The 16,534-nt window shown below is 42.4% G+C and overlaps 1 protein-coding gene across 4 annotated transcripts in view; it reads right to left on the minus strand.

Moving 5' to 3' along the window:
- The window catches only part of TCF20 (transcription factor 20), a 182,500-nt gene that overhangs the window by 48,036 nt on the left and 117,930 nt on the right, over positions 1 to 16,534 (minus strand). For all 4 annotated transcript variants that reach the window (XM_054988399.1, XM_054988401.1, XM_054988400.1 and 1 more), the window contains exon 2: positions 9,239 to 14,911. In XM_054988399.1, the coding sequence (XP_054844374.1) occupies positions 9,239 to 14,875 (5,637 nt within the window). In that variant the 5' untranslated portion in view covers positions 14,876 to 14,911. The remainder of the gene's footprint in view (positions 1 to 9,238; positions 14,912 to 16,534) is intronic.

The raw sequence follows: 16,534 nt of genomic DNA on the forward strand, positions 1-16,534 counted from the left end.
TTGGCCACCCCCAGCATATAGCAACAATTCAAGTTATCCACTTACAAAAAAGAAAAACAAGGTTAAAAGGATACTACATTACAAATACATAAATACATTTATAGCTTATTTCCGTGATATTCTTTGACGCAGCTTCAAAGCAGAATGGAGAAACTTGGCCACCTTCTCAGTGACGTCAGGAATCGTTCAACAGTCTATAGACTTTGAGCGAGTCAGAGCAATCCATCATACTAGCTAAAACAGATTTTTAAATATGTTTGACGCATACCAGAGTACAAATTAGTGTTGTTATTATTATGTATAATGTCAAGTACAATTTTAAAGGAAGATGGAATACAAATGATTTAATTAAGCATGGAAACAGATTCCTGCCCTGTTCTCTTCATCAGAACTGTGGTTCTCAAAAGCTTACGGTACAATAAAGTTGGTTTGTCTTAAAGGTGCTACTGGACTCTTTACTATTTTGTGACTACAGACTAACACGGCTAACTTCTCTGGATCCATGTCCAAGGATCGCGCAAGGCTAGCCAGGAAACTGCCATCAGACGATTAGTCCACCTAGTTTAGTCCACTGACTACCTCAGTTGACAGCAGCTCTCCATGGTTCAAGCAGAGAAACAGAGATGTGAAATTTCCAGGAATTCTGAAGCCATGGGTTTTCTGCGGGGGGAGTGGAGGAGAATTTAAATATATGCTGCAACATTTATTTTCCTATCAAAATGAATTTTTTTTAACTTATTGAACAACATAAAACACATCATTAATAAACTTAGTATATCAAATTATATTATTTGGCATATTTATGGCATTTAAATCTATAAGTATCTTCATTTTCCATAGGAAAAGTTGCAAGGATACCCAATACCTGGAAAAAAGTTACAAACTTCTGCACCCTATGCTACCATAACATACGTATCTGAGTTGAAGGGAAAAAACCCAATTTTGTTGTAGCTTTAGACACAGAAAAGTACTAAAGCGTATCTTTTGTAATGTTGGACAAATCAGAGCCATGTATCTCAAAATACTCCCCCAAAGTGACCCTCCCCTTACACATCTTAAATGAACACTTGATATCTGCATAAGATAGAAGTTTCCGTACATTTCTCAGGCAATCCCAGATTTATGTTTTAAACAATCAGGGAAAATTCAATTGGGAAGCAGACCTGACGGGTTTAAGTATGTCATTAAAAAAAAATAGTGGTTAAACAACCCTCAATTGCTTAAAGCATTAATTGATTAAGACAGTAACAGAGACAACTAATGTGAGGTTTTTGTAATTAGCTTCATTGCTACTATGAAACAATGACATTAACATTCATTATTAATTTATTATTTATAAATAACAATTTTCAGCAAGTATCAAATGAAGCAGCAGCAGCAGCTGGTTTTAGTTCTTTCAGCAGCAAGAATAGCTTCTGCAAGCCACTAAAACTTAGCTTCCATTGTCTTCCTCAGTTATCGACACTAGAGAAAGATAAAAGGCAAGAAGCATCACCCTCTGAAAACTGTACATACACATGAACATCCTGGTTTCTGTGGTATTCTAGACGTTCTTGTTTCTGTCTTCACTATCACAAGTTAACATTAAAAGCAACAGACCACTCACACAAAGCATTCTTAGCTTTCACTGCTCAGTGGATCAACCCTAAGCAACAACACTTTCTGGCCCTATGTTCTGTCTGTATTTACTTTCATTCATTAAAAATGAATGGCTTCCATTGACTTATAGGAAAACACAAAGGGTGTGCAATGAATGACATTACTGAGAAGCCAAAATTAGTCATCCCCTCCACCTTGATTTCTGCCCTTCCATTGGAAGTATAAGCATATGGAATTAGGGCAAAATTGTGTCCCACCTCAGAAACATAACCCATTGCAGATCTGTTGAAGAACATAAAGCTCTATGTATCCATATTCAAATCCCCTAGTGATGCAGTAAAGCCCCTAAATTCCTGCCTGACTGCTACGGTTAATTGGCTAAGGGTGAACAAATTGAAACTAAAACCTGAAAAGACAGACTGGGAAGGCAGAGATCTTGAAAAACATTATCCTCCCCACATGTAATGATGTTCAGCTGATCCTTGCAAGTGAATGCAGCTACAAAAAAAAAGGTTTCTTCCATCTCAGTCTAGGCCAGAAGACAGCACCCTACCTTGACACAGCCGATCTGGCTACTTGAATCCACACCACAATAACATCAAAACTAGACTACTCTAATGCACTTTGTTGGTCTCCCCTCAAAATCACCTAGGAGACTCAACTTGGAGCAGAACGCCACGTGATCTGGGGGAGCCCAGTGACGCCTGGTGTGGGCTTTCGGGGACCACAGTTCTCTTTGTCAGATGCAGCTGGCAGGGAGAGCTGTGGTCATCAAAGGCTTATACTACATAGGAATTGGATACCTTCACTGCTACAAACTGACTGCACACCAAAAGGAAATGTTTACATTTCCAAGCAAAGGAATGTTTTGATAGCCTCCATGCTAATTGCATTCTGCCTTCTTGTGATTTATGCCCCCTCCCTTTTTTCTCTCTCTTTCCCCCTCCTCTTCTGTATCTGCCCAGTTTTGATCAGGCATCTGACGAAGAGAACTTGATTCTCGAAAGCTTATGCTATAATAAAATTGGTTAGTCTTAAAGGTGCTACTGGACTCTTTTTGATTTTGACACAGCTCAAGTGTTATCAAGTAGAGGAAACAGGCATACATTATACAGTCCCTCCATTCTACAGTCACTCCACTGGCTGCCCATCAGTTACTGGGCTCAATGACATTAGAGAGGTGCGTTTTGGGTTACAGATCTGGGTTTTTAACCCAGATCGGGCCCAATTTGGGATGTTTCGGCATTCCTGAACCAGCTTAAGCTTCAGGTAACGCAGAAGCAGTCTTTTCCCTTGCCACTCCTAAGGAACACCAAGAGGAATCAGTGCTTCCGGGGTTTTCTAGGTGGCTGGGGTGACATTTTGTAAGCAAAATGCACCAAATTTGCCGGGGACCTACTCCTACCTGTCCTCTCAAGACCCCTCAAGTTTCAGGAAGATTGGACTTTGGGAGGCCTTGTTATGACTCCCTAAAGAAGGTGCCCCTATCCACTGCTGATCTCCATTGTTCCTTGTGGGGAAAATTGGGGGGGGGGGTCCTAGGTGGATGGGGGTAGTATTTTGTAAGCAAAATACACCAAACATGCAGGAGAACTTCTCCTAACCCTCCTCTTACAACTATCCAAGTTTCAGAAATATTGGACTTCGGGGGGGCATGTTATGGCCCCCCAAAGAAGGTGTCCCATCCGCCGCCGACCTCCATTGTTCCCTATGAGGACCAACATTCACATCAGAGACTCACACTAAGAAAAATTTAATTTAAAATACACAAAACCATATGAAGCAAGGGACACTCTTGCAACTAGAAGTAAACCAAAGCGCCCCCCCTGTACCAAACTGATGCAAGGGGAACAACTCCACACCAGAGAATCACACTAAGAAAAATTCCCCCTCGCCCCAAAGAGAAAAAAAAATCATTCTCAAACCAGTCTCTATTGTTCCCTATGGAAAAAACTATGGGGGCTTTCTAGGTGGTTGGGAGTGGCATTTTGTAAAATGGACCTGGACTTGACTGGACCTGATGATTGTACCTGGAGGAGACTGACTTGAGAGTGATTTTGGAAAGAAAATGGGCCTCCCCATTCCCCCGGATAGCTGGGAGCAGCATTTCCCATTGGAAACAATGGCCAAATTTTCCCTAATAATCCAGAAGTGGTTTAAATACCTTAACCTGAAGCAGCTTGCTGCTTTGGGATTCAGGTTTTCCTGAATTTTTTTCCCCACTTTGGGTAAACCCGAAGCAGGAAACCCAAATCTTTTTTGGGGTACACACCCCTATATCACATACAAAGCCTTCCATGGCCTAAGTCCCTTGTATCTATGCACCACTATATCGGCTTTGCTCATCAGAGCAGGGCCTTCTACAAATGCCAGCCTATTAGTGGAAAAATTCCCATACACATGTGGCCTCCACCTGGAATGGCCTGTCCAATGATGACAGGAAAGCTCCCACTCTCTCGGCTTTCTGCAAACTATGCAAAACTGAGTTATTCCAAAAAGCTTTTCTACACAGATAAGTATAGTCTGTACGAAAGAGCTCCCATACTTGGTAAAGAATAAGGGACTGTGGTCTCTACTACGATGTATAATTTATACTGTCTATTGTTGTAAGTAGACTCCTATCAGTAATTTTTGCCTCGTTTAATGTGTTATAGAAATATTTATATTTTTGCTTCAGTTCTGTTTATATTTCTGGTTGGTTTTAAGATTCCTACAATCCAGATCCTATTGTACTTGCATTGTCCATTACATGTCCCATTCTGTTTTTTGTACTGACCAACTCTGTAATCTACCATGAGTCCTAGTGAGACAGGTGGACTATAAATAATGCAAGTAAATAAGTCAAATCGCTCCCATTTATTTTCTCTATTGAAATTATAGGGCCTGTAATCAGAGATACATTCAAGATGGAGGAAAAAACCTGCACCCCACACACATACCCCAAATCTTCCAATCCAAGGATCTGGAGACGGAGCAATTAACTGACCCACCTCCACTATTTCTTTCCTGGTTCCACAATGTAGGAAGCAAGGCATCGCTTCAGCCATTCAGATTCTCACATCTCAACCTCGAGCAGTGCCTTCCTAAAAAGCTTTAGCCTCTCCAGCATCACAGGGGATGCTGAGAAATCCTGATGCAGAAGCAGCAAGGGGTAATACTATGAGGCCAGGCAAGAATTTTGAAGGGCCATGTGCTGAGAAATGAAACATGGCAAAAGATGCTGTGCATGATTCCTCCATTCCCCTGCTATATTATATCAATTGAACTTTTCAAATACTTAAGGATAAGAAGGTGTGCCAGGACCAGGACATGGCAAAGAGACACACTCTTCCACTGCTATTTTCCCAATATAACAAATAATGAAATATTAAGTAAATAATAGGCTTCAAGAGATGAAACACTGTGATAAGGGGAGAGATAAATAGCTGCAGCAAGATCACTGATCTATTATCATCCTAAGCATTTCTTTTGCATATTTTTGATCTTTGCTTTGACTTTTAAAAACTTTTTTGTTGTAATAAGTACTATTTCAACATACAATAACATTGAAGTTTATTTTCAAAATTATTCCCTTCTGCATAATTATGTGCATGATGGTTATAAAAATGCTTACTCCTGAAATACTTTTAATTCTGAAAAAGATATATCATTTATAACAAAGTTCAGCAAAAGACTCAACAGATAAAAGTCAAAATAATCTAACACTAATTTTTGCAGTTGCTAATATACAAGTATTCAGATCCATTTCAAAGGTTTGGGTTGTATCCTACTTCAATTCCACACATGGAAGGACCTCCCCACTCCTGCTGCAGCGTGAAATGGCCCTCGATATGCTGGGATTGTCAGCACTCATGTATATGTTAATACACTCCAAGTTTGGAATATTTGCAGAAATGTTTGTACAAGAGATATTTGAGATTAAATAGCTAAATCAAGATAAATTTATGAACATGAACAGTGATACAAAGGTAATCAACTGCAAGACTACATAGTTTTTCATGCAGGATTCATTATAGGAGCTGACTTCTTTGCAGAACACTCTGTGACATTCCTTTAAAAATCTGCAGGTAGGAATCTGAAAGTGTGGCATTTCCCACATCTACCCCTATCATGCTTAAAACTAAAGGTACAGTCCCATCTACCATTTAAAACCACAGTAGCTTGTGTGTGTAAGATGCTGTCAAGCTGCAGCCACCTCATGGCAACTCTGTATGGCTTTCAAGTTAAGAGACGAACAGAGGTGGTTTGCCCTTCAGCATAATCTCTGCTTTTGTACTGTTTACAAAGTATGATAATGGACAATAAACTATGCTGCTCTTCTGTTTTTGCTCCTCACAATGAAAACAACAAGGATCATCCAATGTTACGTAAGGGTGCGTAACAAGAAAAACGTGCCCTCAATCAATCATGGCAACCCCAATCCTGCGCTGTTCTAGCCAAGGGATAAGCAGAGGTGGTTTTCCCATTGCCTTCCTCCTTGGTGGTCTCCCATCCAAGTACTAACTGTTGCCAACCCTGAGCTCCCAAGCACCGATGAACTCTGCTTAAGCTAGGCTGTCTGGACTGCTAGTAAAGGTGTGTGGAAGGTGCTAATTTTGAACAGGTTAAAACTACTTCTGCCCAGATGGGGAGAAACAAATTTCTCCCAAGCTGTTACTATTATCAAGCACCCTGCAGAAAGCAATAAACTACTTTGGATCTTACAACAGTAATTTAATATTGAACATGCTGGTTGTAACACAGCCTAAATATTTGTGAGTGTGATAAAACATAGTTTTGAATAAATTATTTAGATAATTAACTACTTTACAACATTCCCAATAAACCAAAAGAACTAGTTCTAAACTGCATATTTACCCATCCAAAATTTTTAAAAACATCTCCCGAACCCTGCAAGGGATAGTAACAACTTCAATTAAACATACATTTATTTTGAAATTTTGAAGCCATAAAAAAGTGGAAATGTTGGAAAACCCTGAAATATATACATATATTCTTATTAAATCTGTATTTTACTGCTTTAGCAGACTATAATGAATAATTTATATAGTTTACAATATTAAAATTGTACTATTTGGCAACATTTTGGAACTTTGGGTGTTAATGTCTTAGTTTTCTCCAAAAATAGCTGTGAAAACCAGCAGGGAACTGATTAGTAACTTGTTGGTAAAATCCCATCCCCTCTGCTGGCCCCAGAATCCTCCAATCACCAGTAACTTCCCCCTTCTCACTCACTGCTTTCTAAGTCCATATGGCATCATGGCCTTTTTGCCCCCCTTCTGCCCTCAAGCTATGTCCTCCCTGTCTGCCTTCACTCTTCCCCCACAACCACCGCTGCTTTCTACCACCTTGCCCACCTACGCTACCCAGAATCATCTTCTCACCCCCTCCAGTCACTGACATCCATATGTCCATCATTCCTCCCACTCACCTGGCCACTGCTATCACTTGTCTTCATTCTAAGGTCTGATGAGATCAGACTACCTGGATCATCCCGGTCAGGACACTACATATCAGTATGTCTTTTTCTTCCCTTCATATTGCAGTGTCTCCATGCCACAGACAATGGAGTGAGAGAGAATTTTTTTTCACTTTTTCCCTTTCCATTTCTAGCTAGTTCAGCACACCTGGGGTTTTTCCCAGGTTTGTAGAAAAATTCTCTTACTCTGTACATTGGCCTACTGTGTAGATGTTTTGATGTATGGCCATGTTCACAACTAGATATACAGATAAACATTTCAGAAAGCTGCAAACTGCTGCATTTTAGCACATGTATCTTAATTCTTCTCATCTGACAGGCAGGAAAAAAACAATGAAAATGGGAAACAATTTTTATAATAAATAAATTTAAGTATTTTTGGACAGAAACCATCTCACATAGTCACACTAGGACTAACAACATCCCTGGATATGGAGTTAACAATAAAAACACTAAAGTCTTCAACAGTGTATCCACATCACAGCATATTAATTGCAGAAAAATTAGTCAAATTTAAATAATGAATATATATTTGAAAATATGTTGCATTTGTCTACCGTAAACACACGGATTGCCACTATCTAATGCTGCAGACTGTCTTACATAATCTTCACACTACATATTTTGAGTCAGTAACACCTTCATTTAAAATGTATGTCACTAATTCCAAGAGAGAATATGTTTCATATATATTTTATAGGAGGGTTTTCCCCCCAGAAAATCTCTAAAAGTCCTCCAGAAAAAATGACTTTTCCCCCCTGCATGTTCATATCTTCATGGTAGAAGTGTGTGATTCAGTATTATTATACTCAATATATAGCTGAATTTATGGTGATTTAGCATTATCTTGCTATACCAAATCAAATTGGAGAATCTCAAATATATTCAAGATCCTGAACACCTGAATTCAAAATCGCGAATACTATTTTATAGCGGCTGGCTGCTTCCAAGTTGTTCCCCCCCACCCTTTCCCAGGCTTTTTTCCTCATAGGGGAGGGGACAGTAAGGCAGGAAGGAGGAGCAGTTAGTGGCCAATGGGTGCAGGAGCTGAAGTTGTCTGGCCAATCAGGGATTGTTTGATGGAAGAGAGTCTTTTTCAAATTCTGCAAAGACAAAGACAGGCCTGGCTTGGAGCAGACTCCATTTTGTGGACGATTTCTGGAGACTAGAGAGACTCTGCTGTGAATCCTTGCTGAGCCTGGGCTGCCCTCTGGCTTTTGGATTAACCCCTGCATTGACTGCATTTCTGCTGCCTCCCTGGAGGAAGACCCAAGTGAGGGGAGGAAGGAACTGCCTGCCTGAGGACATCTGGCCAGGAGACTTACTCATCGTTTTCTGTTTTGGGGGCAGCGAGAGTAAGGGGCAACCTTTTTGTTAACTAAAGTTTAATTTTGATAAATAATTGTTTTTGTTGTGGGGGGTCATTTGGCTTGTCATTAGCTGTTTTAAGAATTTGCTGTATGACTGTTCTTTTAGGTGGGATTGCTGTTTTCCTGGTTGAAGAGATTTTTTGCTGTTGTTAATGTTTAAGAGTTTTCCTGTTCTTTGGGGGGGGGGGTTGTATTTCATTGTTGTTTTCTAAAGTTGTTGGTTGCTTGTTTGCTGCTTTTCTTGGGACGTTGTTTCCACTGTGTAAGAACTTCCATGCTACACCTTGCATTCCAAGTCCAGTATTAAATATAAGCCTTTTCCTGAAAAGGAGGGGAGAATAACTGTGAAACCAAACTCTTTTGGTTTCACTGTGGCAGAGAGAAGAAAATAGCCTAAGAATCCAGTAAGTAGTACAGGCACTAGAGGCAGAAAGGGGAATGAATAGCTTTTCAGTGCTGCAAATTTTTCTTACTTGCCAGCAGCCTATCCTTTATTTTTTAGTGACAACACATCATTTAAAACCACTTAAAGAGTACCTTGTTTTTCAGAAGTTGCCAATATACTTAATACAGACCAGCAGACAGACTGCACACTACAAAAATGTGTACATCTGAATCCAAAATAATTCCACAGGCAACAAACTATCATTGGTTCTCAATATCTATAGAACACAATTACAACGGTAGTTGCACACTGACAACATGGTGAAGGGGCAACAGCCAGAACACAGGAAACACCACAATGCTGGCTGTATAAGAAACATTATAGCATTAATTTTTTAGTACTCACCATCTCTTTAGCTATTTCCACAGCTTCCTGCAGCCCATAGAGCCTGCCACAGACCAGGTAAATCCCATTGGCCCAGAGAATACAGCCCTCGTGGACCCAAAATTCATTGCTGTCAAGAGGTAGTTCAGGAATTTGTAACTCCAACTCAGGGCCACCTTCAGAAATGGACACAGGGGGTTTAGAGTCTGAAAGAGTTTTTTCAGTGACACTGCCACCCTCAGTTGTTGCTTTTTTACAAGCAGCACCTCTCGAAAGTGACCGAGAGGCCCCAGCACAGTCCTCAGAGCGATGCCGTCTCTTAAAGCGAGGATGGGCAGGCAGGCTTCTCTGCTCCTTTTGTTGTTGCTGCTGCTGCTCATCCTCTTCTTCCTCAGTATCTGTCTTAGAACCATTAGAAGCACTTTTATGCCGTACCTTGACCTTGTTCTGCATTTCTGTGGCCCTCTTGGGAGGGGGATTTTTGGGCAGCGTGGCTGCATAATCCTGGGGATAAAAAGGTCCAAACAGGTCACCCATGTTGCGATAGCTGGCCCACTTGCCACACAGACAGCAGACCAGGTGGCCCATAACAGAAGATTCTGTGACTACAGGACCCTGTAGCATGAAAGAGGAAGCAGGTAATACTTTGCTCTCAACATTGCTGGGAGGAGGTGTTGATGACCTTTGTCCTTTTCGGCCCCTCACCAGTTTATTCTGCTCCTCTTCCTCTGCATTAATTATTGTGCACACAGCACCTATCTCACATTTGTTTACAACATGAATATAGGGGAAAAAAGACTTATTCTTGGTATCAGTTTTATCAAGAGACTGGGTAGCATATTTTAGTTTGATTTCTGGTTCCTGAGGCTCCACAATTGGAGCAGCTCGTCTTGGTTTCCGTTTTCGTGGCTGTGCTGCAGTTTTTCTCCTCTCCCTTCGTTGTCTCTTAGGTTTCGGTTCTCCATCTTCTGCTACCTCCAATGGCTGCAGTGCTACTGGTGCTGATAAAGGTGGTGGTGGTGGTGGCGGTGGTGGCGGCGGCGGCAGCAGCAGCTGCTGCTTCTTCTGCTTATTCACACTTCCGATAGGTCTCCCCTTCTTCTTACCAGAAGGAAAATATCCTTTTGGAGGGAAGGGATCTGGTTTGGGTGTCATGATAACTGCATCTCCATCTTTCTCTTCAATCTTTGGATTTGATTCAGAAGTCAAGACACTGGATGGGGATACTGTTTTTGATTCAGAAAAACTCAAAGATCCCACTCCAGTTTGAGATCCATCTGTTCTTCCCTGACCAATAGATTTTTGTGATGGTCCTGGGACCACAGTAGACATGCAGCCCTCTTTGCCAGCACTAGCAAGTTCCAATGCTTCTTTTTTCACTAACTCATCTCCATCACCATGCCATTCTTCAGAAGATACTGTCACTTCACTGGTCAGTTCTTGGCTCTCCTGATCCAATACAATTTCTTCTTTTATGTTTTCTGTCTCTATTCCATGACTAGCAACATTCCCACCCTCAGGAGGGCCACTCTTCAGGGACAGAATGTCATCAAGAGTAACTGCATCTGCACCAGTTTCAGCACAGTTTGAAGAAGCACTTCTCCGAACATTGGGAGATGTGATTTTTTGAACAATAGCTTCCAATTTTAATCCACGTCCTTTCCGTGGAGGCAGAATTTTTGTTTTAGCTGGGCTTGTGAGGGAAACAGCAGAACAATTTCTATTATCAGGAGCTGAAAGGTTCCTAGAAGATTCTCCTTTGGGAAGCGACTTGCCAACATCTTGATTGTGGGACGAGTGGGTATAGGAGTTAAATGCTCTGTCACTTCCATCCTTTGACGATGAAAGCAGGCGCACTTTGTCTTCAGTGCCACTATTCTTCATGTCTTGCAACTGCCTCTTGCTTGGAATAGGTGAAATAAAAGAGCGGACTCTTCTCCGCATGATTAAAGGATTTTGAGGAGATTGATCTTCTTGGCCAGGGATCCTTACCATGGCATTAGCAGATTTAAGTACATCCCCAGCATCATCACGTCTGTGTGCATCACCATCTTGAGGACCAAATCTTTTCTGACTGACTGCCCCTAAAGATCCACTTGTTTTGCCAGAAGCCACTTGCCGAGAGAGATCCCAACCAGATTCATGCTGCTGAATCTTCTGATTCATGTGTTTAATTTCAGTACACTTATTCTGATGAGTGCCATCACTTCCCAACAAACAACGGCCAGCTTCTTGGCTTCCTGCCTCATGGTAAGAACCAGAATGGAGATACATCATTCCATCTTTGTCATTTTTTAAGGGACTCCTTACTTTGTCCAAGAATTGCTGCTGCCTTGGGCTCTTTCTTGCTGACTCCTGTCTATGCTGAGCTGCTGCAATCACTCCCTGGGCAGAGCTGCTACTCCAATCTTTGTATTCTTCTTGCTGTTGTTGGTATAGCTGCCTTTTGTAGTGGTACTGGGAATTCAGCACCTGGTTAGGGTCACCAAAAGCATGAGGTCGAGTGTTAGTGTGATATGCTGAAGCCAAAGATGAGCTTTCAGAATTGGGGGGGAAAGGAGAGTGCAAGGAACTCCGATTAACCCTGTCAGAAAGCACCATGTGAGGATTCATATGGTGAAGATCTGTCCCTGGACCTCTGCTTCTACCTGGTGACATCTTCAGTTTGTCTGCCAGATCATGAAATTGAGAGGGTGATTTACCCCTCATTCCCTCCCGGCTGCTTCCCATTCTGCTAGGTCCTCGCCTCTGTTGTGCTGATCGGCTATCCTGTTGCAACATGTAGTCTGATGCAGAATCAAGAGTTGCCGCTCCAGGGCTAGCATTCCCTCGGTAAGACTCATGCTTAAAACTGGCAAGATGACAGTGGTCTCCTGATTTTTTATTGTTCATGCTGGCAGAGGTCTTGGACTGTTCAAATTCCTCTTCTTTGATCTGCCCACTGTGAGACTTTAGCTTAGTTTCTATGGACACTAGGCCGCCAGGAAGTATAACTGACTGACCTGAACCAGGAGCTAGACGATCACTCCTTCCACTTCTGCCATCAGTGCCCATGTGCCCAACAGAATGAGGCCCTGGATCTCTAGCAATTTGTCTCAGAGGAGATATATCACAAATAACTGATCTCCTCTCAGAAAGTCCTCCTCCCTCATGAGCTGAAGACTGGGGTTCCATTTCAAACTTTCTAGGCACAGGATAATCAGCCAGATTTATCTGTTTCATCTCTGAAGCTGCACCACTTGACTTTCTATCCCAGGGGCCCCAGTGTGGATTTTCCAAGAGAGAGCCTATGCTTTTGTTTAAAAGACCCCTATTGCTTAATTCATTAGCTTGACTAATCAGGACATTTGGTCGCATAGTACCTTCAATACTTCCAGTTACTCCATGATGATCCTGTGCATTTCTAGAGTATCTTCTATCAGGGTGATGGTGGTATCCCTGCAAGACCTCCTGCAACAGACTGGGAAATTTTTCATTCCGTCCCTTTCGTTCACTATGCCCTGAAAAATCCCCTTTATCCTGACCTGAAGGATACTGAGGAAAGTTGCCAGTATTTCTCTGCATACTAATGCCTATACTGTCCTTGTAACTATACCTTAAACTACCAGGGGATTTAGAAGGCTCTGTTCTACCAGAAAAACTGGAGCCAATGACAGCATGGCCAAGCTGGCTGTTCCCATCTCCATTGTGGTTCGTGCTGCTGTCCCCACTTTTGCTCCCTTTACTGCCTCCTTGTGGCTCTTGCTGTGGCCCCATATGACTTGGCTCTTTTACCCCACTGGCAGATGGAAGTGCTTGAGCACCTGTAGGAACATCATCTTGTTGAGATTTATCCTGACTGCTTGACTTTTCTACTCTTCCTGTCATAGCCTCCCGAGAGACTATTACACCAACTGCCTTTTCATTGATCTTTGGGGCAGTCTCCACAGCTACCAAAGTCTCTTTCTCATCAGGGGGGGGAGCCTCTTCTTCCTCATCTGCAGGGCTGGTGCTGAGCTTTGCAGGCTCATTTTGAGATGCTTGTGCTGGCGAGGAGTGGGATCTCTCCAAGTTACCCCCTTTGTAAGTAGTGTCAGAACTGGTGCTCTGACCACTCAACTGCCTCACCCTCTCACCTTGATCCTCTGAACTACTAGAGCACCCACCATCAATAGACTCTGCTAGAGGAGATTTGAGTTGCTCTTCTGCCTGAGAGGAACCTTCTGAGTTGGTGCAGCTATCAGTTTTTTTAGATGATGATCTTTTAGAGTTTTTCTTCTGAGGTGCCAAAGCATCAGAGAGCAACATGTGCTGGACTGTATTGGGAAGATTAGCCACTTGACTACTCAGGGCACTTAGGCTGCTTAGCCCTGGATCTGTAAGCCTCTTTTCTGGCAATCCTTCAAGACCAAAACCCTTGAAACCTCCACCCTGAGCATTGGGGCTTGGCATCATGGAGGGTGTTGGACTAAGCTGAGGCATCATTTGTAAAATGCGGTTTCGAGAGGCCACTGGCATGTTACTTTGTCCACACTGAAGATTCTCCCCACCTTGCATAAGAGGAGATGGCGTGGAACTGCAGCTGGGAGACTGGACCACAGAGGCAGCTGGCGAAGGGTTAGATATAGGACTGAAATTTTGATGGAATTGCATGGGTGATCTCACAGGGACCTCTGCTTGGTTGTACTGTCCCACCTGACTTTGAAGAGACATCTTTGTGGCAGTATTTGAGTACTGCATTACATGCTGTGAGGGAGGCTGCTGCTGTGCCTGTCCCTGCTGACCTCCTTGGGGCAACTTTGACTGTTCAAAGTTCTTCATTGGCTGTGCCTGAAAGGTGTAATTTGACTGAGTCCCATAAGCTTGTGCACTGGAACCCACAGCATGTCCTTCATACTGCGAGCCAGCATTCACACTGTAACTACTGTCATAGTTCTGCCCAGATTGGCCAAAACGCTGAGGAGAAGAAAATGAAGAAGAGGAAGAAGCAGGAGGCTGGTAGTGTTGGCTATACTGACCCACTCGTAACTGATAACCAGAAGTAGATGAAGGCAGAGCTGAAGGACGTTGCATTGACTGCAAATGAGATGTGCTGGATGCAGACTGATTGGATGCCTGTGATAAAGGCTGATGAGATTGGTAGAGCTGTTGTCTCATCTGCTGCACCTGTTGTTGCTGCTGGCTGGAAGTCTGCTGTTGGTACTGAGCACTTCCAGGGGAGAAAGGACCAGCATAATCCTGTTGATAGTGAGTCACTCCGCTAAGAGTTGAGTGTTGTGTTTGGAACTGGCTCACATGACCCTCACTTCCATACTGACTCCCAAAATTGCTGCCTTGGGGTGGCCCATAACTCTGCACGGGTCCAGAAGGCCTACGCTGTGGAAGCTGCTGTCCTCCAGCTGACACAGGATCCTTATTGGAGGCCATATAGTAGAATTCACCTGCTTCTTTTCTGAAACCTTGATAGTTTTGATGTCCAGAGCTCTCACCAGCCATTGACGCAGAGCTTACTGCTGCTCCACGGCGTCCACTGCTGCCGCTGCCACCCCCTCCAAAGCCCTGGAACATCTGAGTCTGCTGGCGGGAGCTAAATTCTTCTAGCCGGGATGCACCATGCACTTCCTGCGGGTAGTTCTGCTGGTTTCCGTGGTAACTGCTCTGCTCCCGGAAGGACTGCATGCTGTTCAGCTGCAGACTGACAGCTTAACAGCCCACCTGAAAAAACAAAACAAAACAAAATCAGTAACTCAGCATTTCCAGTAACATCACCAGTTTAAAAATTATTCCCAAATAAGCTTTTAGAATTCTAGCTCCACCTCCACATGAACTTGCAATTACTGACCAAAGTCTATATTGTCTATTCTGATTAGAAGCAGCACTTCAGTGCCTCATCTTTCATGTCACCTACAACCTGATCCTTTTAACTGGAGATGGCCAGACTAAGCGTGGGACCTTTGGCACACAAAGTAGATGCCTTACCACTAATCCAGAGCTGCCCCCCCCCAAAAACTGAGGAAAGATCATGTTTTCCAAATCAGTGTATCCGTTTTGTTGTCCATTTTCTTTACTAGTTCCTTCAACTACTCCCTTTTTTAAAACTAAATTTTAATATTAAGAGGTATATCAAATTAGTAACTCTCTCATCTATAAAAAGGCTTCTGATTACATATAAACAGAATTCCAACTTTTATGTACTGTATCTTACAAGACTTCTTCCAAAGATGACTATATGGTTGTTTTCCATAGAGATGGGCAGGGGAATTCTGAGACCTTTCCTCCATGAAGCACCACTGTTGCATAGTTCACAGAGTACTACAACGTAAAGGACTGGAAACAGTGTAACTGCAAAAATTTTGATGATAATATGCTAGACTTGTTTCCTATTAGTTTTTTACAGATGACCAAAAAATACTTAAAGCAAAAAAAGGGAATGATGCAGATAACATTTAAAATCCGATTCATCAACAACCAGTCTTGCATGGCTGACTTAACTGAAAGCCAACTTGGGGCAAGGAAAAATAGTCCAGGTATATAAATCATTTTTTCATTCATGCACTACTACTCTTGCCAACAAAGGGGCAAAAACTTGAAAGCCTTCTGTAACAATTTGCTGTTATACCTCAGGAGGATGCTGGTCACAACAAACGCTCTTTTTTTCTCCAAACAGAGTTTCAGGTGTTCTCTACTTTATCCAAGCTAGTACCTTGAGAACACCTTCCTTTTTGTGACATATATATTGCTGCCCCCTTACTCCTTCAAAAGGTTTTCGCTGCCACCAAAGGTTTACACCTTAGACCTCCTCAGTTTAGCTAGTAATATAGGAAGGCTTGTTATAGATGGTAGTTTGACAGAATGGTCAGGGCATGAGGATGACTGTGAGGTTAAAAAAAAGGGGAACTGTTGGGCACAAAAAGCACTCTACTGGTTCAAATCCCACTACTGCCATGAGCTCAGTAGGTGGCACTCCTCTCAGCCCGAGCTCCCCAGCTGTATTGTGGGGATAATTATAACACTAACTTGTTCACAACTCTGGGTGAGGCACTAATCTCTCTTGAAGAGCGGTTGTTGTTGTTATTAAAGTGGAATTTATTTATAATACGTAAGTGTGAATGTTGCAGAATTTTGATACGCATGCTGGTTTCAGAGTAGTTCTTAAGTTTAGTGGTTTCAGAAATAATTATATCTTCTCAAATGTATATTCACAGACAGTCACACAGATTAATTTTCCACACAAATCTTCACTAACAGAATAAACTCTCTTCTCATCCACAGACACAGATTCACTCAGGCCTTTCCACATAGTTTGCCTGACTTAGACAAAATAATCTATTGGATAGA

Source organism: Eublepharis macularius, chromosome 9, assembly GCF_028583425.1.
Source record: "Eublepharis macularius isolate TG4126 chromosome 9, MPM_Emac_v1.0, whole genome shotgun sequence".
Lineage (NCBI taxonomy): Eukaryota > Metazoa > Chordata > Lepidosauria > Squamata > Eublepharidae > Eublepharis > Eublepharis macularius.